Here is a 27,161-nt window from a genome sequence, read left to right as displayed (position 1 = left end):
TGATTTTGAAAAAATGTATTAATTAGTAATAATAATAAATGTCAGTCATGACAAATGGTAAGTCTCTTTAGTATTTTATTACTGCATTTGTTCAGATCAGTAGGTAAAGCTCATAGAAGGAAACCAACAAAAAACACTTTGTTCTGCTTATGTAAAAAATGTCATAATTTTAAACTTCCACAAGATTTCTATACAGGTCCCTGCAAGTGAAGCTTAAAAAATACTTTAATTTTTTTAATTCCAAAACTTTAAAACAGTATATTTAAACGTATTAATCAGATGTAAAAAAAAATAGCCCTATAAGGAAGTTGGTTGCATCTTCTCAGTCTTCAGTCAAGGCAGCCTGCAAAGAAGCATCATTTCCTCACAGTGGCAAGGTAAGCATACCAGAATAAGGCGATCATGTTGGCAAACAGTACTCGAAACTGAAACAAACACACAGAGGGAAGGGAAAGACGTCATAAAGGAAGTCAGTATGAGACCTATCCTCATTTTTAAGATGACAGGATGTCAATGATAGAGTGTACCTGAACAGGCACAAAGTTGATATTTATAAATGTGAACGGAGTCCAGACTTTCCAGTTCATCTTCAGAGCTGTCCAGTAACTCCTTCTCATCTTTCTCTCAAAATCCTCCCAACCTTTAGCCTGAGGAGCGTGTAAAACGATTATTTACTGTAAAACATCAGTATTTAGCTGTTTTATTAACTATTAATACACAGATTTCTTTATTTTACATATCAAAACAAGTTTCCTGGTACTTAAAAGTGACATTTATGTATAGTATAGTATTTTACATAAAAATAAAAAATTAAAGAAAAAAACAGTGTGGATGATAAAACTTTAACAAATACTCAAAAGTTTCACAAATATTCTTCTAATATTTACATATTTACAGTGCCATGAGTAAAAATATTCAAAGCACTTATTTTCTTCTGGATTTATTTGGGGGTTCAAAGTAAAGGGGCTGAATACAGATGCACCCCACATTTTGTAAGTATGTTTTGTAGTTTCAATATCCAAAGCATTATTTAAATTAGATAAATTAAATTAGATCAGTCGGCCAGAGATCAGAATCATCCAGTTTTTCTTTGGTTCTGATTGATCGGCAAAATGGATAAAAACTATAAACTCCCACTATTTTCTATAAACGCATGTTTTTTCTATGTATTTTTCCTATTTTGTTGAAAATTAGATAAAGGCTATGGACATATGTTTTGATGCATAAGCAGGGATATTTCTGTTAAATCCAAACCTTCTAAAAGAACCTACAGCATGTCTTTTATCTCATGTGTTACAGTTCTACAAAAAACATTAAGTTAAAATTGGTCGAAATCAGAATTAGCAGGTCAGACCTTAAAGAAAACTAGAAATCTGCATCATACAGGAAAAATCGGATCAGTGCATCACAAAACAATTATATTGTATTGAAATCCGTTTTTTCAATATACACTGCTCAAAAAACAAAGGGAACACTCAAATAACACATCCTAGATCTGAATGAATGAAATATTCTCATTGAATACTTTGTTCTGTACAAAGTTGAATGTGCTGACAATAAAATCACACAAAAATCCTCAATAGAAATCAAATTTATTAACCAATGGAGGCCTGGATTTGAAGTCACACACAAAATTAAAGTGGAAAAACACTCTATAGGCTGATCCAACTTTGCTGTAATGTTCTTAAAACAAGTCAAAATGAGGCTCAGTATTGTGTGTGACCTCCATGTGTCTGTATGACCTCCCTACAACACCTGGACATGCTCCAGGTGAGACGGTGGATGGTCTCCTGAGGGATCTCCTCCCAGACCTGGAATAAAGCATCCGCCAACTCCTGGACAGTCTGTGGTGCAACGTGACGTTGGTGGATGGAGCGAGACATAATGTCCCAGATGTGCTCAATCAGATTCAGGTCTGGGGAACGGGCGGGCCAGTCCATAGCTTCAATGTCTTCATCTTGCAGGAACTGCTGACACACTCCAGCCACATGAGGTCTAGCACTGTCCTGCATTAGGAGGAACCCAGGGCCGACCGCACTAGCATCTGGTCTCACAAGGGGTCTGAGGATCTCATCTTGGTACCTAATGGCAGTCAGGCTACCTCTGGTGAGCACATGGAGGGTCTTGCAGCCCTCCAAAGAAATGCCACCCCACACCATTACTGACCCACTGCCAAACTGGTCATGCTGAAGGATGTTGCAGGCAGCAGATCGCTCTCCACGGTGTCTCCAGACTCTGTCACGTCTGTCACATGTGCTCAGTGTGAACCTGCTTTCATCTGTGAAGACCACAGGGCACCAGTGGCGAATTTGTCAATCCCGATGTTCTCTGGCAAATGCCAAGCATCCTGCACGGTGTTGGGCTGTGAGCACAACCCCCATTTGTGGACGTCGGGCCCTCATACCATCCTCATGGAGTCAGTTTCTAACCGTCTGTGCAGACACATGCACATTTGTGGCCTGCTGGAGGTCAGTTTGCAGGGCTCTGGCAGTGCTACTCCTGCTCCTCCTTGCACAAAGTCGGAGGTAGCGGTCCTGCTGCTGGGTTGTTGCCCTCCTACAGCCTCCTCCACGTCTGCTGGTGTACTGGCCTGTCTCCTGGTAGCGCCTCCAGGTTCTGGACACTACACTGACAGACACAGCAAACCTTCTTGCCACAGCACTCATTGATGTGCCATCCTGGATGAGCTGCACTACCTGAACCACTTGTGTGGGTTGTAGAGTCCGTCTCATGCTACCACAAGTGTGAAAGAACCACCAACATTCAAAAGTGACCAAAACGTCACCCAGAAAGCAAAGGTACTGAGAAGTGGTCTGTGGTCCCCACCTGCAGAACCACTCCTTTATTGAGTGTCTTGATTATCGCCAAAGATTTCCCCTTGTTGTCTGTTTCATTTGCACAACATGTGAAATTGATTGTCAATCAGTGTTGCTTCCTAAGTGGACAGTTTGATTTCACAGAAGTTTATTTTACTTGGAGTTATATTGTGTTGTTTAAGTGTTCCCTTTATTTTTTTGAGCAGTATATTTAATGAATGTTTTTCTGAGAGAAATACAATCACCTCCAGGATGTTCATAACAAGGTAGAAAAGGAGTAGAAAGCAAGGATCAAAGATGAGTCGATCCAGTTGTTGTAATTCTGAATATATTATTTAATATTAATACTTTAATATTTTATCAAATAATATTTCGGTCTGTTAAGGGTTGTCCTGTGAATACCAGCCCAATAAGGTGATGGCATTAGGACAAAATTGAAAGGGATGAGCCAAGCTCTGACATTATTGAACAGCAAAACTCTGCAAAAACACTGAATGAATTCACACAATTACTTAAAATACAAGAACATATTTCAATCAACAAACTCTTTACCATCCTAAAACAATCCAACTAAACTACCAAGCAGAATTAAAGAATAACGAAGACTAATGGGCTATGTACAATATAAACAAGTTGATTAAAGATGACTGGAAATCATGACCAACAGAGTGATGCAACATTACCATGCAGTGTTTATGTTTGAGAACCAAGGATTATCTTGAAGAATCTGGAACTGAAGTTAAGTTAGTCTTGGAACCAATTTAGGCAACAATCAGCAAACGTTTAGACAACCATTCACAATGCAAGATCAGATAAAATATTATTTTAATAAAAAATGTTTTAAAGAATGATCTGCTGAATAAAACCAACCTTCTGGATGACCAATTCTCAACTGTGTTTAATTAGCTGCCTTTATTTATTAAAATAATATTTAAATAAATATTTTGAATAATAACCAAATATTTGAGAAATTGACTTAATTGTGTTACTTCGTTATCAAGTTTAGTAAAATAATATTTAGGGAAATATTATTTTACTAGATTGAAAACTAACAACCTTTTTAAATTATCTTGAGCAGGCGAGCACGTGTTCTTAGCTGTTAGCGGTTAAAGCTAACAAAAGAAGCTTATAGCTTATCATCAGAATCAAACACATACCATTAAAATACCATTAATAAAAGGGTTAAAATGCATAAGTGTGGACAGTGCGTAATGGCCGATCTTCTGTGATGTGCATTTTAAAATCACTCTTTAAATAAAGTTTGTCTTAAAAACACAAACACAGAACATACAAACTGAGCACATGTGGTGAGCAGATAATCTGCTAGCACTAAGATGGCTGAGTTTCAACACAAACAAAACCAAACGTCATAAAACGAAAAATGTTTAGATTATTTCATTCTAAACTACTTACTCTCTGCCCAAAACACAACCTCTTGAACTGTGCTGACGAAAAGTTGTCCGGGTGACGAAGTTGAAGAAAGCATCCACAGTGAACAACGGCTGCAGCTAACCTCCGTAGCTGTGGGGTGGGGCGGCTAGTTCTGTCGGCCGGCCAAACTGCACGTTACAGCTGTTGCCACGGTGATGCGGTCCCGTTGTTCTTCCTTCAGACCGGGAAAACTGCTCCACTCGGCGTCGTAGAGACAAGGTCTCTGCTGGGAACTCTCTGGAACACAGTTTGCTTCTGTAGACCTCAGAGAGAAAAGTCAAGCCACGCTTGTACCTTAATTACCCCCGTTCATGAATGAATACCGGATATACAAACAGCAATTAATTCCTACTGAACTTAGAGCATATGATCGTGTGATCTTATGACACTCTTGAATCCAGTTCGAAGATGAATGTCTGTTTGCCTGCAAAGAGACATTAGCGCGCTGTGTCCCTCCGTCCAGTTCCGCTGAGGACCTGCGTGGAAGAGGTCAGTTTGTTGCAAAAGCGGGGTTTTTATTCGGACAGTGACGTCACGGCTATTCCCCGTTTCTGGCTGTGCTGGAAGTAGGTTAATGCGATTTATTTTGAAAGTTCCAGAAAAGTTCATACTGGCCTTTCCTTTTGTAACCAAGGCTGGGTCCCAACACAGTAAAAGTCGTTTGACTATACAGAACGGATCTGTGGTTGGCATCCACACCTCCATCAGCTGGTAAAAGAAATGGCTCACTGGTCCAGTGATAATCAACCTACACGAGTCAAAAATTGATCAATTACAACATCATCACCAAACAGAGTATTTACCAAGAGGTAACTAATGTCTATGTACAGTATCTTGCAGAAAGTAGTTATACCCCTCAGAATGTTCAGCGATTTTTTATATTACAATCACAAACATTAATGTATTTATTGAGATTTAACACAGTAGCAGATACCTGGAAGGAAAGTGGTACATGGTTTAAAAACAATACAAATAAAAATATGAAAAGTGGGATGCACATTTGGATATTTAGTAATATTGTAAATATGAATCTGAGAATATTTTTTAATATTTAATATTACTATTTTAATATTAATATTTTACCAAATAATATTCCGGTCTGTTAAGGATTGTCCTGTGAATACCAGCCCCATTAAGGCGATGGTATTAGGCCATAATAGAAAGGTGTGAGACGAGCTCTGGCATTATTGAACAGTATAAACTCTGCACACATATGGAATGAATTCACACAATTTCTTAAAATACAAGAATTTATTAACAAAAAAAGTCAACTCAAAGTCAAACATATTTCAATCAACAAACTCTTTACTATGCTAAAACAATCCAACTAAACTACCAAGCAGAATTAAAGAATAACGAAGACTAATGGGCTATGTACAATATAAACAAGTTGATTAAAGATGATTAGAAATCATGGCCAAGAAGAGTGATGCAACATTACCATGCAATGTTTATGTTTGAAAACCAAGAATTATCTTGAAGAATCTGGAAGTGAAGTTAAGTTAGTCTTGGAACTAACTTAGAAAATAATCAGCAAACGTTTAGACAACCACTCACAATGCAAGATCAGATTAAATATTATTTTAATAAAATAATGTTTTAAATAATGATCTGCTGAATAAAACCAACCTCCTGGATGACTAATTCTCAATGGTGTCTAATTAACTGCCTTTGTTTATTAAAATAATATTTGAAGAAATATTATTGAGTATTTTGGAAAAGAGCCTAATCTTTCTGGAGAAATGGGGCTTAATGGTGTTTACTTAGTTATCAACTCTAGCAAATGATGTTCAGGGACTATTATTCACTAGCTTGAAAACTAACAACCTTTCTGTTGACTAGCCTTAATGCTAGCACACGTGTTCTTACCGGCTGGCCGTTGGGCTAACAAAGAAGCTAGCTAAAGTGCTAAGCACCAGAATCAACACATACCTTTGAAATACCAGGGTTAAAATGCATAAGCGCGGACGGCGCGTTATGAGCAATGTTCTGGTTAAAACCACCCTTTAAATAAAGTTTATCTTAGCTTTAAAACATACAAAGAACACGGAACCGGCGCGTGCCGTAGCTAGCCTACTAGCGCTAAAGATCGCCAGGTTCCACAAAACAAACTTCATAGAATGAAAACGTTCAGATTATTTCATCCTAACTGTTAATCTGCCCAAACCTAACCTCTGACCATGGTGAGTAAACGTTGTCCAAGGGCGATGAAGTTCGAAAAAACGTCCACAGTCAACAAGCGGTTGGTATAAAGAAATATGTTAAAAACTTTGATGTGTTCTTGTACTTATTAGGTTTGAAACAGCAGATTCATGATCATCTTTCTTTTTTTCTTTTCCCCAGGAAATATTCCTCTGCCTCAAAGGGAGCAGAGGGCTGCCCTCCTCAAACACTCAGAGTTCTGATGACTTGATTGTGAATAATTTACTACTTCTAAAATGGAAAACTGTACATGTCTGCCTTGGCCTACAGTATGCATCACATGTCTTCATTGAAACTGCATGGCCAAGGTTCATAACTGTCTTTAGTGCAGTTCATCTGCTTGTTATGTTTTACATAAAGCATTTTCACTGTGACCTAAAACTGTTGGATTGTCTGAAGCTCTTATAAATATACCTGTAGATAAAGGAATACAATTTTTAAAAAATACAAATGTGTATCACATTTTATTCTCTTCACATTATTATTTGTGTGCAAAACTAAGGTTTGAAATTTTATTAGCTGGATTTTGTTTAAATGGGAAATTTGGCATTAGTATTTTTAGCCATGTAATGAATATCACAATGCTTCTTTGCCCACCATTTATTTATAAAGTTTCAACTAAAAAGGCATAATTTGTTTACGGTGTGTGAAGGATGTCTTAAAAACATCTTGGAAGTATGGTATCAAAACTCAATCAAAGCATAACTATTCCTTGCCTTCCTTCAGACGGATATTTAACTCATGACTTCTGTTTGCACCAAAAATTGGTTGAGATGTGCACAAAAAAATATAATTTTTGAACTTAGATGAATTTGCTTTTGATTTCATAATGGCTTACAGCTAATTAAAACTTAAATTTCAGTCTCTTGGAAAGTTATTAAATCATAATTAAAGAAAATTTTATGGAGGGAAAAAGTGTGGTAGACAAAGGTGCACAACAGCCTTTTGTCAAGCTAACTGCATCCTTGGGAAGATTTTGAATCAAAGCCCACCCAAGACTGCAGCTGGGGTCAGCACTTCAACAGCCACCACAGACAAAACTATCAAGGACATGGGGTAAAAATGTCTGATTTCCTTGTTTTTAGGCATCCCTAAACCAGTGACATCAAGTGCCTGGCCTGGACTGTTGCTTAGAGCTCGAAGTTTACATTTAGATGAAAGTTCATTCTTTATTTCAATTTGAAATCAAGGTCCCAGAGTCTGGAGGAAACGCTGAGAGGCTCTGAATCCAGGTCCAGTGTTTTTCATGGTCATTGATGATATAGGGAGTCAGGTCATCTGCTGGTGTTGGTCCTCTAATGGTCTGCTTGACTGCAGTTGACACCAATGGTTATTAGTTTTAGTGTGCATTTACAGGTCCTTCTCAAAATATTAGCATATTGTGATAAAGTTCATTATTTTCCATAATGTAATGATGAAAATTTAACATTCATATATTTTAGATTCATTGCACACTAACTGAAATATTTCAGGTCTTTTATTGTCTTAATACGGATGATTTTGGCATACAGCTCATGAAAACCCAAAATTCCTATCTCACAAAATTAGCATATCATTAAAAGGGTCTCTAAACGAGCTATGAACCTAATCATCTGAATCAACGAGTTAACTCTAAACACCTGCAAAAGATTCCTGAGGCCTTTAAAACTCCCAGCCTGGTTCATCACTCAAAACCCCAATCATGGGTAAGACTGCCGTCCTGACTGCTGTCCAGAAGGCCACTATTGACACCCTCAAGCAAGAGGGTAAGACACAGAAATAAACTTCTGAACGAATAGGCTGTTCCCAGAGTGCTGTATCAAGGCACCTCAGTGGGAAGTCTGTGGGAAGGAAAAAGTGTGGCAGAAAACGCTGCACAACGAGAAGAGGTGACCGGACCCTGAGGAAGATTGTGGAGAAGGGCCGATTCCAGACCTTGGGGGACCTGCGGACGCAGTGGACTGAGTCTGGAGTAGAGACATCCAGAGCCACCGTGCACAGGCGTGTGCAGGAAATGGGCTACAGGTGCCGCATTCCCCAGGTCAAGCCACTTTTGAACCAGAAACAGCGGCAGAAGCGCCTGACCTGGGCTACAGAGAAGCAGCACTGGACTGTTGCTCAGTGGTCCAAAGTACTTTTTTCGGATGAAAGCAAATTCTGCATGTCATTCGGAAATCAAGGTGCCAGAGTCTGGAGGAAGACTGGGGAGAAGGAAATGCCAAAATGCCAGAAGTCCAGTGTCAAATACCCACAGTCAGTGATGGTCTGGGGTGCCGTGTCAGCTGCTGGTGTTGGTCCACTGTGTTTTATCAAGGGCAGGGTCAATGCAGCTAGCTATCAGGAGATTTTGGAGCACTTCATGCCTCCATCTGCTGAAAAGCTTTATGGAGATGAAGATTTCATTTTTCAGCACGACCTGGCACCTGCTCACAGTGCCAAAACCACTGGTAAATGGTTTACTGACCATGGTATCACTGTGCTCAATTGGCCTGCCAACTCTCCTGACCTGAACCCCATAGAGAATCTGTGGGATATTGTGAAGAGAACGTTGAGAGACTCAAGACCCAACACTCTGGATGAGCTAAAGGCCGCTATCGAAGCATCCTGGGCCTCCATAAGACCTCAGCAGTGCCACAGGCTGATTGCCTCCATGCCACGCCGCATTGAAGCAGTCATTTCTGCAAAAGGATTCCCGACTGTACATGATTATTTGAAGGTTGACGTTTTTTGTATTAAAAACATTTTTCTTTTATTGGTCGGATGAAATATGCTAATTTTGTGAGATAGGAATTTTGGGTTTTCATGAGCTGTATGCCAAAATCATCCGTATTAAGACAATAAAATACCTGAAATATTTCAGTTAGTGTGCAATGAATCTAAAATATATGAATGTTACATTTTCATCATTACATTATGGAAAATAATGAACTTTATCACAATATGCTAATATTTTGAGAAGGACCTGTACTTTTCACATAGATGGGTTTATTAATTCATACCGTATTTTAAGTTACTGAGGAAATGGTTGTTTATTGTCCCCTGAATATTGTCTTTATATCTGTGATATTTTTTTATTGCATGAAAAACAGACTTAACTTTTCCGTTTTCTGTTTCGCTTCAATTAAAAGACTGACCTCATTCACTTCATGTGACGAATCACTATCATCTGATTTCTTAATGTCCTGTTTTTGTTTCCCTGCTCCTCCCTTCTTCAGGTAAGGGGTAAACCCCAGCTGCTCCTCCACCTCACCTGTTTACAGGTATTTCTGAAACGTAATAAAACAACGTCATTAAAAAGTATGATAGCAGACTCGTTTGGAGAATAGAAAGCGAAACTTAACGAGACAGAGAGGGAAAACGAATCTTAAGTGAAGCGGGAGGGAGTTTATGGGCTGAACCGGTTTGTATATAAACACAGCTGTTCAACCTCAGAGCAGATCAGCTGAGCATCAACAGTTCGGACAGTTTAAGCATCAAGAAGGACGCTTTCTTTCATTAGAAATTCACCACAAGGTAAGTTACTCTCAGAAAGACCGCAATTATGATCTTCTTTCTGAATATTTTCATGCTAAAAACTTTTAAAACTATTTTTCAGTTAAGTTTCATCATGGAGATAGTAATCACCATGCTGAACGGGACGTCCCGGACGCTGACAGTAAACCCACACGACACAGTGGGCTCTCTGAAGATGCGCATCCAGGAGCAGCTGGGGTTCTCCACTGCGACGCAGAAGCTGGTCTTCAGCAACGGGATTAACACACCTCTGAACGACGACTCCAAGACCCTGAGCTTCTACAACCTCCAGCAGGGCTCCCGGGTGTCCCTGCTGATCGCCCAGCCTCCCACCTTCCAGGTGTTCCTCAAAAACGAGAAGGGGACAAACAGCACCTACGACGTCAAACCTGATGAGACTGTGGAGATCTTCAAGAGGAGAGTGCAGGAAAGAGAGGGGGTTCCTGTGGACCAGCAGAGGCTGATCCATGAGAGCCGGGAGATGCAGGGTGGAAAACTAACCGACTACAATGTGAGGGAACTGAGCACCATCTTCCTGATTCTGCGTCTGAGAGGAGGCTGAGGACGCTGGTCGACATGAAGGATACATTCCAGTTTTTTTTTATATTTATTTAGGCATTTATTGTTAAAACAAATCATTCCACGATGTATTTTCTTTCTGTACAAATGATCGTTGCATATATATTTCAAAAAACTTTATAACAATGTATTAATTAGTAATAATAATAAATGTCAGTCATGACAAATGGTAAGTCTCTTTAGTATTTTATTACTGCATTTGTTCAGATCAGTAGGTAAAGCTCATAGAAGGAAACCAACAAAAAACACTTTGTTCTGCTTATGTAAAAAATGTCATAATTTTAAACTTCCACAAGATTTCTATACAGGTCCCTGCAAGTGAAGCTTAAAAAATACTTTAATTTTTTTAATTCCAAAACTTTAAAACAGTATATTTAAACGTATTAATCAGATGTAAAAAAATAGCCCTATAAGGAAGTTGGTTGCATCTTCTCAGTCTTCAGTCAAGGCAGCCTGCAAAGAAGCATCATTTCCTCACAGTGGCAAGGTAAGCATACCAGAATAAGGCGATCATGTTGGCAAACAGTACTCGAAACTGAAACAAACACACAGAGGGAGGGGAAAGACGTCATAAAGGAAGTCAGTATGAGACCTATCCTCATTTTTAAGATGACAGGATGTCAATGATAGAGTGTACCTGAACAGGCACAAAGTTGATATTTATAAATGTGAACGGAGTCCAGACTTTCCAGTTCATCTTCAGAGCTGTCCAGTAACTCCTTCTCATCTTTCTCTCAAAATCCTCCCAACCTTTAGCCTGAGGAGCGTGCAAAACGATTATTTACTGTAAAACATCAGTATTTAGCTGTTTTATTAACTATTAATACACAGATTTCTTTATTTTACATATCAAAACAAGTTTCCTGGTACTTAAAAGTGACATTTATGTATAGTATAGTATTTTACATAAAAATAAAAAATTAAAGAAAAAAACAGTGTGGATGATAAAACTTTAACAAATACTCAAAGGTTTCACAAATATTCTTCTAATACAGGTCCTTCTCAAAATATTAGCATATTGTGATAAAGTTAATTATTTTCCATAATGTCATGATGAAAATTTAACATTCATATATTTTAGATTCATTGCACACTAACTGAAATATTTCAGGTCTTTTATTGTCTTAATATGGATGATTTTGGCATACAGCTCATGAAAACCCAAAATTTCTATCTCATAAAATTAGCATATCATTAAAAGGGTCTCTAAACGAGCTATGAACCTAATCATCTGAATCAACGAGTTAACTCTAAACACCTGCAAAAGATTCCTGAGGCCTTTAAAACTCCCAGCCTGGTTCATCACTCAAAACCCCAATCATGGGTAAGACTGCCGACCTGACTGCTGTCCAGAAGGCCGCTATTGACACCCTCAAGCAAGAGGGTAAGACACAGAAAGAAATTTCTGAGCAAATAGGCTGTTCCCAGAGTGCTGTATCAAGGCACCTCAGTGGGAAGCCTGTGGGAAGGAAAAAGTGTGGCAGAAAACGCTGCACAACGAGAAGAGGTGACCGGACCTTGAGGAAGATTGTGGAGAAGGACCGATTCCAGACCTAGGGTGACCTGCGGAAGCAGTGGACTGAGTCTGGAGTAGAAACATCCAGAGCCACCGTGCACAGGCGTGTGCAGGAAATGGGCTACAGGTGCCGCATTCCCCAGACCTGGGCTACAGAGAAGCAGCACTGGACTGTTGCTCAGTGGTCCAAAGTACTTTTTTCGGATGAAAGCAAATTCTGCATGTCATTCGGAAATCAAGGTGCCAGAGTCTGGAGGAAGACTGGGGAGAAGGAAATGCCAAAATGCCAGAAGTCCAGTGTCAAGAACCCACAGTCAGTGATGGTCTGGGGTACCGTGTCAGCTGCTGGTGTTGGTCCACTGTGTTTTATCAAGGGCAGGGTCAATGCAGCTAGCTATCAGGAGATTTTGGAGCACTTCATGCTTCCATCTGCTGAAAAGCTTTATGGAGATGAAGATTTCATTTTTCAGCACGACCTGGCACCTGCTCACAGTGCCAAAACCACTGGTAAATGGTTTACTGACCATGGTATCACTGTGCTCAATTGGCCTGCCAACTCTCCTGACCTGAACCCCATAGAGAATCTGTGGGATATTGTGAAGAGAACGTTGAGAGACTCAAGACCCAACACTCTGGATGAGCTAAAGGCCGCTATCGAAGCATCCTGGGCCTCCATAAGACCTCAGCTGTGCCACAGGCTGATTGCCTCCATGCCACGCCGCATTGAAGCAGTCATTTCTGCAAAAGGATTCCCGACCAAGTATTGAGTGCATAACTGTACATGATTATTTGAAGGTTGACATTTTTTGTATTAAAAACACTTTTCTTTTATTGGTCGGATGAAATATGCTAATTTTGTGAGATAGGAATTTTGGGTTTTCATGAGCTGTATGCCAAAATCATCTGTATTAAGACAATAAAAGACCTGAAATATTTCAGTTAGTGTGCAATGAATCTAAAATATATGAATGTTAAATTTTCACCATGACATTATGGAAAATAATTAACTTTATCACAATATGCTAATATTTTGAGAAGGACCAGTATTTACATATTTACAGTGCCATGAGTAAAAATATTCAAAGCACTTATTTTCTTCTGGATTTATTTGGGGGTTCAAAGTAAAGGGGTTGAATACAGATGCACCCCACATTTTGTAAGTATGTTTTGTAGTTTCAATATCCAAAGCATTATTTAAATTAGATAAATTAAATTAGATCAGTCGGCCAGAGAACCTACAGCATGTCTTTTATCTCATGTGTTACAGTTCTACAAAAAACATTAAGTTAAAATTGGTCAAAATCAGAATTAGCACGTCAGACCTTAAAGAAAACTAGAAATCTGCATCATACAGGAAAAATCGGATCAGTGCATCACAAAACATAATTATATTGTATTGAAATCCGTTTTTTCAATATACACTGCTCAAAAAACAAAGGGAACACTCAAATAACACATCCTGGATCTGAATGAATGAAATATTCTCATTGAATACTTTGTTCTGTACAAAGTTGAATGTGCTGACAATAAAATCACACAAAAATCCTCAATAGAAATCAAATTTATTAACCAATGGAGGCCTGGATTTGAAGTCACACACAAAATTAAAGTGGAAAAACACTCTATAGGCTGATCCAACTTTGCTGTAATGTTCTTAAAACAAGTCAAAATGAGGCTCAGTATTGTGTGTGGCCTCCACGTGTCTGTATGACCTCCCTACAACACCTGGACATGCTCCTGATGAGACGGTGGATGGTCTCCTGAGGGATCTCCTCCCAGACCTGGAATAAAGCATCCACCAACTCCTGGACAGTCTGTGGTGCAACGTGACGTTGGTGGATGGAGCGAAACATGATGTCCCAGATGTGCTCAATCAGATTCAGGTCTGGGGAACGGGCGGGCCAGTCCATAGCTTCAATGTCTTCATCTTGCAGGAACTGCTGATACACTCCAGCCACATGAGGTCTAGCATTGTCCTGCATTAGGAGGAACCCAGGGCCAACCGCACCAGCATATGGTCTCACAAGAGGTCTGAGGATCTCATCTCGGTACCTAATGGCAGTCAGGCTACCTCTGGTGAGCACATGGAGGGTCTTGCAGCCCTCCAAAGAAATGCCACCCCACACCATTACTGACCCACTGCCAAACTGGTCATGCTGAAGGATGTTGCAGGCAGCAGATCGCTCTCCACGGTGTCTCCAGACTCTGTCACATCTGTCACATGTGCTCAGTGTGAACCTGCTTTCATCTGTGAAGACCACAGGGCACCAGTGGCGAATTTGTCAATCCCGATGTTCTCTGGCAAATGCCAAGCATCCTGCACGGTGTTGGGCTGTGAGCACAACCCCCATTTGTGGACGTCGGGCCCTCATACCATCCTCATGGAGTCAGTTTCTAACCGTCTGTGCAGACACATGCACATTTGTGGCCTGCTGGAGGTCAGTTTGCAGGGCTCTTGCAGTGCTCCTCCTGCTCCTCCTTGCACAAAGTCGGAGGTAGCGGTCCTGCTGCTGGGTTGTTGCCCTCCTACGGCCTCCTCCACGTCTGCTGGTGTACTGGCCTGTCTCCTGGTAGCGCCTCCAGGTTCTGGACACTACGCTGACAGACACAGCAAACCTTCTTGCCACAGCTCTCATTGATGTGCCATCCTGGATGAGCTGCACTACCTGAGCCACTTGTGTGGGTTGTAGAGTCCGTCTCATGCTACCACAAGTGTGAAAGCACCACCAACATTCAAAAGTGACCAAAACGTCACCCAGAAAGCAAAGGTACTGAGAAGTGGTCTGTGGTCCCCACCTGCAGAACCACTCCTTTATTGAGTGTCTTGATTATCGCCAAAGATTTCCCCTTGTTGTCTATTCCATTTGCACAACATGTGAAATTGATTGTCAATCAGTGTTGCTTCCTAAGTGGACAGTTTGATTTCATAGAAGTTTATTTTACTTGGAGTTATATTGTGTTGTTTAAGTGTTCCCTTTATTTTTTTGAGCAGTATATTTAATGAATGTTTTTCTGAGAGAAATACAATCACCTCCAGGATGTTCATAACAAGGTAGAAAAGGAGTAGAAAGCAAGGATCAAAGATGAGTCGATCCAGTTGTTGTAATTCTGAATATATTATTTAATATTAATACTTTAATATTTTATCAAATAATATTTCGGTCTGTTAAGGGTTGTCCTGTGAATACCAGCCCAATAAGGTGATGGCATTAGGACAAAATTGAAAGGGATGAGCCAAGCTCTGACATTATTGAACAGCAAAACTCTGCAAAAACACTGAATGAATTCACACAATTACTTAAAATACAAGAACATATTTCAATCAACAAACTCTTTACCATCCTAAAACAATCCAACTAAACTACCAAGCAGAATTAAAGAATAACGAAGACTAATGGGCTATGTACAATATAAACAAGTTGATTAAAGATGACTGGAAATCATGACCAACAGAGTGATGCAACATTACCATGCAGTGTTTATGTTTGAGAACCAAGAATTATCTTGAAGAATCTGGAACTGAAGTTAAGTTAGTCTTGGAACCAATTTAGGCAACAATCAGCAAACGTTTAGACAACCATTCACAATGCAAGATCAGATTAAATATTATTTTAATAACAAATGTTTTAAAGAATGATCTGCTGAATAAAACCAACCTTCTGGATGACCAATTCTCAACTGTGTTTAATTAGCTGCCTTTATTTATTAAAATAATATTTAAAGAAATATTTTGAATAATAACCAAATATTTGAGAAATTGACTTAATTGTGTTACTTCGTTATCAAGTTTAGTAAAATAATATTTAGGGAAATATTATTTTACTAGATTGAAAACTAACAACCTTTTTAAATTATCTTGAGCAGGCGAGCACGTGTTCTTAGCTGTTAGCGGTTAAAGCTAACAAAAGAAGCTTATAGCTTATCATCAGAATCAAACACATACCATTAAAATACCATTAATAAAAGGGTTAAAATGCATAAGCGTGGACAGTGCGTAATGGCCGATCTTCTGTGATGTGCATTTTAAAATCACTCTTTAAATAAAGTTTGTCTTAAAAACACAAACACAGAACATACAAACTGAGCACATGTGGTGAGCAGATAATCTGCTAGCACTAAGATGGCTGAGTTTCAACACAAACAAAACCAAACGTCATAAAACGAAAAATGTTTAGATTATTTCATTCTAAACTACTTACTCTCTGCCCAAAACACAACCTCTTGAACTGTGCTGACGAAAAGTTGTCCGGGTGACGAAGTTGAAGAAAGCATCCACAGTGAACAAACGGCTGCAGCTAACCTCCGTAGCTGTGGGGTGGGGCGGCTTGTTCTGTCGGCCGGCCAAACTGCACGTTACAGCGGTTGCCACGGTGATGCAGTCCCGTTGTTCTTCCTTCAGACCGGGAAAACTGCTCCACTCGGCGTCGTAGAGACAAGGTCTCTGCCGGGAACTCTCTGGAACACAGTTTGCTTCTGTAGACCTCAGAGAGAAAAGTCAAGCCACGCTTGTACCTTAATTACCCCCGTTCATGAATGAATACCGGATACACAAACAGCAATTAATTCCTACTGAACTTAGAGCATATGATCGTGTGATCTTATGACACTCTTGAATCCAGTTCGAAGATGAATGTCTGTTTGCCTGCAAAGAGACATTAGCGCGCTGTGTCCCTCCGTCCAGTTCCGCTGGGGACCTGCGTGGAAGAGGTCAGTTTGTTGCAAAAGCGGGGTTTTTATTCGGACAGTGACGTCACGGTTATTCCCCGTTTCTGGCTGTGCTGGAAGTAGGTTAATGCGATTTATTTTGAAAGTTCCAGAAAAGTTCATACTGGCCTTTCCTTTTGTAACCAAGGCTGGGTCCCAACACAGTAAAAGTCGTTTGACTATACAGAACGGATCTGTGGTTGGCATCCACACCTCCATCAGCTGGTAAAAGAAATGGCTCACTGGTCCAGTGATAATCAACCTACACGAGTCAAAAATTGATCAATTACAACATCATCACCAAACAGAGTATTTACCAAGAGGTAACTAATGTCTATGTACAGTATCTTGCAGAAAGTAGTTATACCCCTCAGAATGTTCAGCGATTTTTCATATTACAATCACAAACATTAATGTATTTATTGAGATTTAACACAGTAGCAGATACCTGGAAGGAAAGTGGTACATGGTTTAAAAACAATACAAATAAAAATATGAAAAGTGGGATGCACATTTGGATATTTAGTAATATTGTAAATATGAATCTGAGAATATTTTTTAATATTTAATATTACTATTTTAATATTAATATTTTACCAAATAATATTCCGGTCTGTTAAGGATTGTCCTGTGAATACCAGCCCCATTAAGGCGATGGTATTAGGCCATAATAGAAAGGTGTGAGACGAGCTCTGGCATTATTGAACAGTATAAACTCTGCACACATATGGAATGAATTCACACAATTTCTTAAAATACAAGAATTTATTAACAAAAATAAGTCAACTCAAAGTCAAACATATTTCAATCAACAAACTCTTTACTATGCTAAAACAATCCACTAAACTACCAAGCAGAATTAAAGAATAACGAAGACTAATGGGCTATGTACAATATAAACAAGTTGATTAAAGATGATTAGAAATCATGGCCAAGAAGAGTGATGCAACATTACCATGCAATGTTTATGTTTGAAAACCAAGAATTATCTTGAAGAATCTGGAAGTGAAGTTAAGTTAGTCTTGGAACTAACTTAGAAAATAATCAGCAAACGTTTAGACAACCCTTCACAATGCAAGATCAGATTAAATATTATTTTAATAAAATAATGTTTTGAATAATGATCTGCTGAATAAAACCAACCTCCTGGATGACTAATTCTCAATGGTGTCTAATTAACTGCCTTTGTTTATTAAAATAATATTTGAAGAAATATTATTGAGTATTTTGGAAAAGAGCCTAATCTTTCTGGAGAAATGGGGCTTAATGGTGTTTACTTAGTTATCAACTCTAGCAAATGATGTTCAGGGACTATTGTTCACTAGCTTGAAAACTAACAACCTTTCTGTTGACTAGCCTTAATGCTAGCACACGTGTTCTTACCGGCTGGCCGTTGGGCTAACAAAGAAGCTAGCTAAAGTGCTAAGCACCAGAATCAACACATACCTTTGAAATACCAGGGTTAAAATGCATAAGCGCGGACGGCGCGTTATGAGCAATGTTCTGGTTAAAACCACCCTTTAAATAAAGTTTATCTTAGCTTTAAAACATACAAAGAACACGGAACCGGCGCGTGCCGTAGCTAGCCTACTAGCGCTAAAGATCGCCAGGTTCCACAAAACAAACTTCATAGAATGAAAACGTTCAGATTATTTCATCCTAACTGTTAATCTGCCCAAACCTAACCTCTGACCATGGTGAGTAAACGTTGTCCAAGGGCGATGAAGTTCGAAAAAACGTCCACAGTCAACAAGCGGTTGGTATAAAGAAATATGTTAAAAACTTTGATGTGTTCTTGTACTTATTAGGTTTGAAACAGCAGATTCATGATCATCTTTCTTTTTTTCTTTTCCCCAGGAAATATTCCTCTGCCTCAAAGGGAGCAGAGGGCTGCCCTCCTCAAACACTCAGAGTTCTGATGACTTGATTGTGAATAATTTACTACTTCTAAAATGGAAAACTGTACATGTCTGCCTTGGCCTACAGTATGCATCACATGTCTTCATTGAAACTGCATGGCCAAGGTTCATAACTGTCTTTAGTGCAGTTCATCTGCTTGTTATGTTTTACATAAAGCATTTTCACTGTGACCTAAAACTGTTGGATTGTCTGAAGCTCTTATAAATATACCTGTAGATAAAGGAATACAATTTTTAAAAAATACAAATGTGTATCACATTTTATTCTCTTCACATTATTATTTGTGTGCAAAACTAAGGTTTGAAATTTTATTAGCTGGATTTTGTTTAAATGGGAAATTTGGCATTAGTATTTTTAGCCATGTAATGAATATCACAATGCTTCTTTGCCCACCATTTATTTATAAAGTTTCAACTAAAAAAGCATAATTTGTTTACGGTGTGTGAAGGATGTCTTAAAAACATCTTGGAAGTATGGTATCAAAACTCAATCAAAGCATAACTATTCCTTGCCTTCCTTCAGACGGATATTTAACTCATGACTTCTGTTTGCACCAAAAATTGGTTGAGATGTGCACAAAAAAATATAATTTTTGAACTTAGATGAATTTGCTTTTGATTTCATAATGGCTTACAGCTAATTAAAACTTAAATTTCAGTCTCTTGGAAAGTTATTAAATCATAATTAAAGAAAATTTTATGGAGGGAAAAAGTGTGGTAGACAAAGGTGCACAACAGCCTTTTGTCAAGCTAACTGCATCCTTGGGAAGATTTTGAATCAAAGCCCACCCAAGACTGCAGCTGGGGTCAGCACTTCAACAGCCACCACAGACAAAACTATCAAGGACATGGGGTAAAAATGTCTGATTTCCTTGTTTTTAGGCATCCCTAAACCAGTGACATCAAGTGCCTGGCCTGGACTGTTGCTTAGAGCTCGAAGTTTACATTTAGATGAAAGTTCATTCTTTATTTCAATTTGAAATCAAGGTCCCAGAGTCTGGAGGAAAAGCTGAGAGGCTCTGAATCCAGGTCCAGTGTTTTTCATGGTCATTGATGATATAGGGAGTCAGGTCATCTGCTGGTGTTGGTCCTCTAATGGTCTGCTTGACTGCAGTTGACACCAATGGTTATTAGTTTTAGTGTGCATTTACAGGTCCTTCTCAAAATATTAGCATATTGTGATAAAGTTCATTATTTTCCATAATGTAATGATGAAAATTTAACATTCATATATTTTAGATTCATTGCACACTAACTGAAATATTTCAGGTCTTTTATTGTCTTAATACGGATGATTTTGGCATACAGCTCATGAAAACCCAAAATTCCTATCTCACAAAATTAGCATATCATTAAAAGGGTCTCTAAATGAGCTATGAACCTAATCATCTGAATCAACAAGTTAACTCTAAACACCTGCAAAAGATTCCTGAGGCCTTTAAAACTCCCTGCCTGGTTCATCACTCAAAACCCCAATCATGGGTAAGACTGCCGACCTGACTGCTGTCCAGAAGGCCACTATTGACACCCTCAAGCAAGAGGGTAAGACACAGAAAGAAACTTCTGAACGAATAGGCTGTTCCCAGAGTGCTGTATCAAGGCACCTCAGTGGGAAGTCTGTGGGAAGGAAAAAGTGTGGCAGAAAACGCTGCACAACGAGAAGAGGTGACCGGACCCTGAGGAAGATTGTGGAGAAGGGCCGATTCCAGACCTTGGGGGACCTGCGGAAGCAGTGGACTGAGTCTGGAGTAGAGACATCCAGAGCCACCGTGCACAGGCGTGTGCAGGAAATGGGCTACAGGTGCCGCATTCCCCAGGTCAAGCCACTTTTGAACCAGAAACAGCGGCAGAAGCGCCTGACCTGGGCTACAGAGAAGCAGCACTGGACTGTTGCTCAGTGGTCCAAAGTACTTTTTTCGGATGAAAGCAAATTCTGCATGTCATTCGGAAATCAAGGTGCCAGAGTCTGGAGGAAGACTAGGGAGAAGGAAATGCCAAAATGCCAGAAGTCCAGTGTCAAGTACCCACAGTCAGTGATGGTCTGGGGTGCCGTGTCAGCTGCTGGTGTTGGTCCACTGTGTTTTATCAAGGGCAGGGTCAATGCAGCTAGCTATCAGGAGATTTTGGAGCACTTCATGCCTCCATCTGCTGAAAAGCTTTATGGAGATGAAGATTTCATTTTTCAGCACGACCTGGCACCTGCTCACAGTGCCAAAACCACTGGTAAATGGTTTACTGACCATGGTATCACTGTGCTCAATTGGCCTGCCAACTCTCCTGACCTGAACCCCATAGAGAATCTGTGGGATATTGTGAAGAGAACGTTGAGAGACTCAAGACCCAACACTCTGGATGAGCTAAAGGCCGCTATCGAAGCATCCTGGGCCTCCATAAGACCTCAGCAGTGCCACAGGCTGATTGCCTCCATGCCACGCCGCATTGAAGCAGTCATTTCTGCAAAAGGATTCCCGACTGTACATGATTATTTGAAGGTTGACGTTTTTTGTCTTAAAAACATTTTTCTTTTATTGGTCGGATGAAATATGCTAATTTTGTGAGATAGGAATTTTGGGTTTTCATGAGCTGTATGCCAAAATCATCCGTATTAAGACAATAAAATACCTGAAATATTTCAGTTAGTGTGCAATGAATCTAAAATAAATGAATGTTACATTTTCATCATTACATTATGGAAAATAATGAACTTTATCACAATATGCTAATATTTTGAGAAGGACCTGTACTTTTCACATAGATGGGTTTATTAATTCATACCGTATTTTAAGTTACTGAGGAAATAGTTGTTTATTGTCCCCTGAATATTGTCTTTATATCTGTGATATTTTTTTATTGCATGAAAAACAGACTTAACTTTTCCGTTTTCTGTTTCGCTTCAATTAAAAGACTGACCTCATTCACTTCATGTGACGAATCACTATCATCTGATTTCTTAATGTCCTGTTTTTGTTTCCCTGCTCCTCCCTTCTTCAGGTAAGGGGTAAACCCCAGCTGCTCCTCCACCTCACCTGTTTACAGGTATTTATGAAACGTAATAAAACAACGTCATTAAAAAGTATGATAGCAGACTCGTTTGGAGAATAGAAAGCGAAACTTAACGAGACAGAGAGGGAAAACGAATCTTAAGTGAAGCGGGAGGGAGTTTATGGGCTGAACCGGTTTGTATATAAACACAGCTGTTCAACCTCAGAGCAGATCAGCTGAGCATCAACAGTTCGGACAGTTTAAGCATCAAGAAGGACGCTTTCTTTCATTAGAAATTCACCACAAGGTAAGTTACTCTCAGAAAGACCGCAATTATGATCTTCTTTCTGAATATTTTCATGCTAAAAACTTTAAAAACTATTTTTCAGTTAAGTTTCATCATGGAGATAGTAATCACCATGCTGAACGGGACGTCCCGGACGCTGACAGTAAACCCACACGACACAGTGGGCTCTCTGAAGATGCGCATCCAGGAGCAGCTGGGGTTCTCCACTGCGACGCAGAAGCTGGTCTTCAGCAACGGGATTAACACACCTCTGAACGACGACTCCAAGACCCTGAGCTTCTACAACCTCCAGCAGGGCTCCCGGGTGTCCCTGCTGATCGCCCAGCCTCCCACCTTCCAGGTGTTCCTCAAAAACGAGAAGGGGACAAACAGCACCTACGACGTCAAACCTGATGAGACTGTGGAGATCTTCAAGAGGAGAGTGCAGGAAAGAGAGGGGGTTCCTGTGGACCAGCAGAGGCTGATCCATGAGAGCCGGGAGATGCAGGGTGGAAAACTAACCGACTACAATGTGAGGGAACTGAGCACCATCTTCCTGACTCTGCGTCTGAGAGGAGGCTGAGGACGCTGGTCGACATGAAGGATACATTCCAGTTTTTTTTATATTTATTTAGGCATTTATTGTTAAAACAAATCATTCCACGATGTATTTTCTTTCTGTACAAATGATCGTTGCATATATATTTCAAAAAACTTTATAACAATGTATTAATTAGTAATAATAATAAATGTCAGTCATGACAAATGGTAAGTCTCTTTAGTATTTTATTACTGCATTAGTTCAGATCAGTAGGTAAAGCTCATAGAAGGAAACCAACAAAAAACACTTTGTTCTGCTTATGTAAAAAATGTCATAATTTTAAACTTCCACAAGATTTCTATACAGGTCCCTGCAAGTGAAGCTTAAAAAATACTTTAATTTTTTTAATTCCAAAACTTTAAAACAGTATATTTAAACGTATTAATCAGATGTAAAAAAATAGCCCTATAAGGAAGTTGGTTGCATCTTCTCAGTCTTCAGTCAAGGCAGCCTGCAAAGAAGCATCATTTCCTCACAGTGGCAAGGTAAGCATACCAGAATAAGGCGATCATGTTGGCAAACAGTACTCGAAACTGAAACAAACACACAGAGGGAGGGGAAAGACGTCATAAAGGAAGTCAGTATGAGACCTATCCTCATTTTTAAGATGACAGGATGTCAATGATAGAGTGTACCTGAACAGGCACAAAGTTGATATTTATAAATGTGAACGGAGTCCAGACTTTCCAGTTCATCTTCAGAGCTGTCCAGTAACTCCTTCTCATCTTTCTCTCAAAATCCTCCCAACCTTTAGCCTGAGGAGCGTGCAAAACGATTATTTACTGTAAAACATCCGTATTTAGCTGTTTTATTAACTATTAATACACAGATTTCTTTATTTTACATATCAAAACAAGTTTCCTGGTACTTAAAAGTGACATTTATGTATAGTATAGTATTTTACATAAAAATAAAAAATTAAAGAAAAAAACAGTGTGGATGATAAAACTTTAACAAATACTCAAAAGTTTCACAAATATTCTTCTAATATTTACATATTTACAGTGCCATGAGTAAAAATATTCAAAGCACTTATTTTCTTCTGGATTTATTTGGGGGTTCAAAGTAAAGGGGCTGAATACAGATGCACCCTACATTTTGTAAGTATGTTTTGTAGTTTCAATATCCAAAGCATTATTTAAATTAGATAAATTAAATTAGATCAGTCGGCCAGAGATCAGAATCATCCAGTTTTTCTTTGGTTCTGATTGATCGGCAAAATGGATAAAAACTATAAACTCCCACTATTTTCTATAAACGCATGTTTTTTCTATGTATTTTTCCTATTTTGTTGAAAATTAGATAAAGGCTATGGACATATGTTTTGATGCATAAGCAGGGATATTTCTGTTAAATCCAAACCTTCTAAAAGAACCTACAGCATGTCTTTTATCTCATGTGTTACAGTTCTACAAAAAACATTAAGTTAAAATTGGTCAAAATCTGAATTAGCAGGTCAGACCTTAAAGAAAACTAGAAATCTGCATCATCCAGGAAAAATCGGATCAGTGCATCACAAAACATAATTATATTGTATTGAAATCCGTTTTTTCAATATATTTAATGAATATTTTTCTGAGAGAAATAAAATCACCTCCAGGATGTTCATAACAAGGTAGAAAAGGAGTAGAAAGCCAGGAGCAAAGACGAGTCGATCCAGTAAAAGTCGTTTGACTATACAGAACGGATCTGTGGTTGGCATCCACACCTCCATCAGCTGGTAAAAGAAATGGCTCACTGGTCCAGTGATAATCAACCTACACGAGTCAAAAATTGATCAATTACAACATCATCACCAAACAGAGTATTTACCAAGAGGTAACTAATGTCTATGTACAGTATCTTGCAGAAAGTAGTTATACCCCTCAGAATGTTCAGCGATTTTTCATATTACAATCACAAACATTAATGTATTTATTGAGATTTAACACAGTAGCAGATACCTGGAAGGAAAGTGGTACATGGTTTAAAAACAATACAAATAAAAATATGAAAAGTGGGATGCACATTTGGATATTTAGTAAAAAGAATTCAAATTCAATCAAAGTATAGCTCCAGCTGTACTATGAACGACTCAGAGGGTCATTCGAGAGCTTTAGTAAACAAACAGCATTATGAAGATCAAGAAACTCAGCAGACAGATCAGGGATAAGTTTAAAGCATTGGTAGGTTATAAAAAAACGTCCTAAACTTTGAATATCTCACAGAGCTCTGTTCAATCTATTGTGGGGAAATAGTGTGGCAATGCCGCAAATATACCAAAACATGGCTTTCCACCTAAACCAACAGACAGGATAAGGATAACATGAATCAGAGAAGCAGCAAACAGGCACATGGTAACTCTAGAGTAGCTGCAGAGAACCAGAGCTCAGGTGGGAGGATATGTCAAAAGTAAAACTATTAGCAATGAATGAGAGAAATTCGGCCTTTATGGAAGAGTTGCAAGAAGTAGGCCACTGTAAAAAGAAAGCCGTAAGAAGTCCTTTCTGCCTCCTCCCCAGTGAGAAACATTTGACTTTTTGACTTTACGGTAATAACTATGGACCAAAAAGCACAGAGTGCATCAATAAATGGGTTAAAGAATTACTTTTTTCCGACTGTGGGTTTCGTACAGCCCCTAAAACATAAAATTCATTAATATATTCTGTAGTACAACTTTTCTTTCCTTTCCTTTCCCATGCCACTGCAATGTACTATTTTATGTTATTTCCTTTGTCACTGCAAAGTTGTAAAGCACTTTTAATTATCCTGTTGCTGAAATGTGCTATATAAATTAAATTGCCGTGGTTTTATAAACTTCGCATAGTAAACGTGGATAAAAGTGGACCGGTCTGATGAAAACAAAATTAACCTTTCTGGTCTACATGCAAAATGCTATGTATAATGGGTAGCTAATCTTGGCCTTAACCCTGAACACACCATCCACATTGTGAAACAATGTGGTGGCAGCATCATGCTATAGGGACACTTTTCTTCAGCAAGGACAAGGAAACTGGTCTGGGTTGGTGGGAAGATGGATGGAGCGTTATCATGGCCAATGGTGGAAGGAAGCCTGTTAGAGGCTGCAGATGACTTGAGGCTGGGGTGGATGTTCACTTCCAGCATTGCATCCTGTACATGTTGGTTAACCACATAAAATCCTAATAAAATACATACAAATACATGGTTCTAACATGTCATAATGCAGAAAAAGGTGAAGGGGTATAGCACTGGAGGCAATTGCACTCTCAATGTTGCCATTTTTTTTCACTCAAAGCAGAGTGAAAACATAATCGTGTTCTTGTGTTAGGTCTCACCCAAAGATGGCATATCGTGTAGCTCCAGCCACATCGATCTCATTGACTGGACCTCCATGTTTGGCCTTTTTCCTGGCTTCCAAATACTGTGAAAGCAGATTTCCTAAAGCTGACAGGATCCCACTGAAAAAATGAAGAACAACAGACAGACACACATAACACACTCCTGTCAATAAACAACTGACCCTTTACAAGCTTAGAGTGAAAAATAGATACGTCTGTTAAACCTCTGAGTGGGAGGCTCTCATGGCAGATGCTGATTGGCTAATACCAGACAGCAGGCTGAGTGTGCTTATTGCAAACAAAATGATCAGAAACTAATACAAGCAAACAATCATAAAGAAGCTGATCGGGGACATACTTTATGAAGTCACATAATAAAACAAAAGGACAGTCACTTACTGGTTTGGTCAGTAAATAATAACAATGAACGTCTAAACAGCTGGAAATATAGACAGTTATCAGTTTTGGAGCACAGAAACTGACCTGGTCACAGATTTAGTGAGGATCGGATATTTTTTCAGCAGGATCAAATACTGCTGGAGCAGACGGAAATGAAAAGACCCATCCCGGACTGGCAGGCTCTGTACGGGCATTGTTGCTCCTTAAAGTATTCATACATTACAGCCACTACAACACTGGCCCACAAAGGGCGGCGAGACCCATTATTGTTCCTGTCCACGTCTCTGCGTCAACAGGGAAGCCACGCCCCAACGTAAACGTCAAACCGGAAGTAAAATAAGGCTAGATTTCGTTTTTGTTTATTTACTTAGTTCTTAGCGTTTTAATTCTTTTTTAAAGATTATTGTTTATAGGAGAGCCATATATCATGCTTTAAAGTAAATATGTTTTCTAAAACGTTTATTTTTCCAGTTGTTTTCATATAAATTATGTATTTCTTCCTGTGAGAATTCTTTATGTGCATCTATCAAGCTTTTAGATGACTCTATTGCTCGTTATTGTATGATTTCATAATTATACATCCATCCAACCATTCAATTTATCAGAGATCAGGTCAAAGGGGTCACAGGTCCAGGAGAAAAACCCAGACTTTCCATCTTTTTCTGGGCATTCCTAGTTGTTCCCGGGCCAAAAGAGATATATAATCACTAAAGCGATTTCTGGGCCTTCCTGTGGGCTCTCCTCCAAAGGGAGGCGCCTTGGAGGCTTCCTGATCAGATGCCCTAATAAGCTCAACTAACTCCTTTTGGAGAAGCAGCATCTGATCCCACTCCGGATGATAGAGCACCTCACCCAATCTCTAAGGCTGACCCTAAGAAAGCCAATTTCAGCTGCCTGAAGCTGGTATCTTGTTCATTTGGTCATGATCCATATCT

The 27,161-nt window shown here is 39.2% G+C and overlaps 3 protein-coding genes and 2 long non-coding RNA genes across 5 annotated transcripts; 2 read left to right on the top strand and 3 right to left on the bottom strand.

The window, feature by feature from the left end:
- Positions 1–58: 58 nt before the first annotated feature.
- On the bottom strand, positions 59–3,103 carry LOC124877632. Its single transcript, XR_007040574.1, has 3 exons — positions 3,062–3,103; positions 528–647; positions 59–425 (listed from the first exon to the last, which is right to left on the bottom strand). It is a non-coding gene; the product is annotated as an uncharacterized LOC124877632 (long non-coding RNA).
- A 6,685-nt stretch (positions 3,104–9,788) lies between these two features.
- Positions 9,789–10,687, top strand: LOC124877631 (polyubiquitin-like). Its single transcript, XM_047380981.1, has 2 exons — positions 9,789–9,941; positions 10,024–10,687. Exon 2 carries the CDS (start codon positions 10,036–10,038, stop codon positions 10,501–10,503), a length of 468 nt encoding a protein of 155 aa, XP_047236937.1. The 5' UTR covers positions 9,789–9,941; positions 10,024–10,035; the 3' UTR covers positions 10,504–10,687.
- A 349-nt stretch (positions 10,688–11,036) lies between these two features.
- LOC124877633 lies at positions 11,037–16,295 on the bottom strand. Its single transcript, XR_007040575.1, has 3 exons — positions 16,236–16,295; positions 11,158–11,277; positions 11,037–11,055 (listed from the first exon to the last, which is right to left on the bottom strand). It is a non-coding gene; the product is annotated as an uncharacterized LOC124877633 (long non-coding RNA).
- A 5,500-nt stretch (positions 16,296–21,795) lies between these two features.
- Positions 21,796–22,693, top strand: LOC124877630 (polyubiquitin-like). The gene is made up of 2 exons (XM_047380980.1): positions 21,796–21,948; positions 22,031–22,693. Exon 2 carries the CDS (start codon positions 22,043–22,045, stop codon positions 22,508–22,510), a length of 468 nt encoding a protein of 155 aa, XP_047236936.1. The 5' UTR covers positions 21,796–21,948; positions 22,031–22,042; the 3' UTR covers positions 22,511–22,693.
- Positions 22,537–26,518, bottom strand: pxmp2 (peroxisomal membrane protein 2). Its single transcript, XM_047380977.1, has 5 exons — positions 26,311–26,518; positions 25,825–25,947; positions 24,123–24,285; positions 23,164–23,283; positions 22,537–23,061 (listed from the first exon to the last, which is right to left on the bottom strand). The coding sequence occupies exons 1-5, from the start codon at positions 26,418–26,420 to the stop codon at positions 22,993–22,995; spliced, it is 585 nt and encodes a 194-aa protein (XP_047236933.1). The 5' UTR covers positions 26,421–26,518; the 3' UTR covers positions 22,537–22,992.
- Between the last annotated feature and the right edge of the window lie 643 nt (positions 26,519–27,161).

Source organism: Girardinichthys multiradiatus, chromosome 12 (genome assembly GCF_021462225.1).
Source record: "Girardinichthys multiradiatus isolate DD_20200921_A chromosome 12, DD_fGirMul_XY1, whole genome shotgun sequence".
Taxonomy (NCBI): domain Eukaryota; kingdom Metazoa; phylum Chordata; class Actinopteri; order Cyprinodontiformes; family Goodeidae; genus Girardinichthys; species Girardinichthys multiradiatus.
The sequence above is the reverse complement of the archived record's forward strand: the minus strand, read 5'-3'. Positions and strand labels throughout refer to the sequence as shown.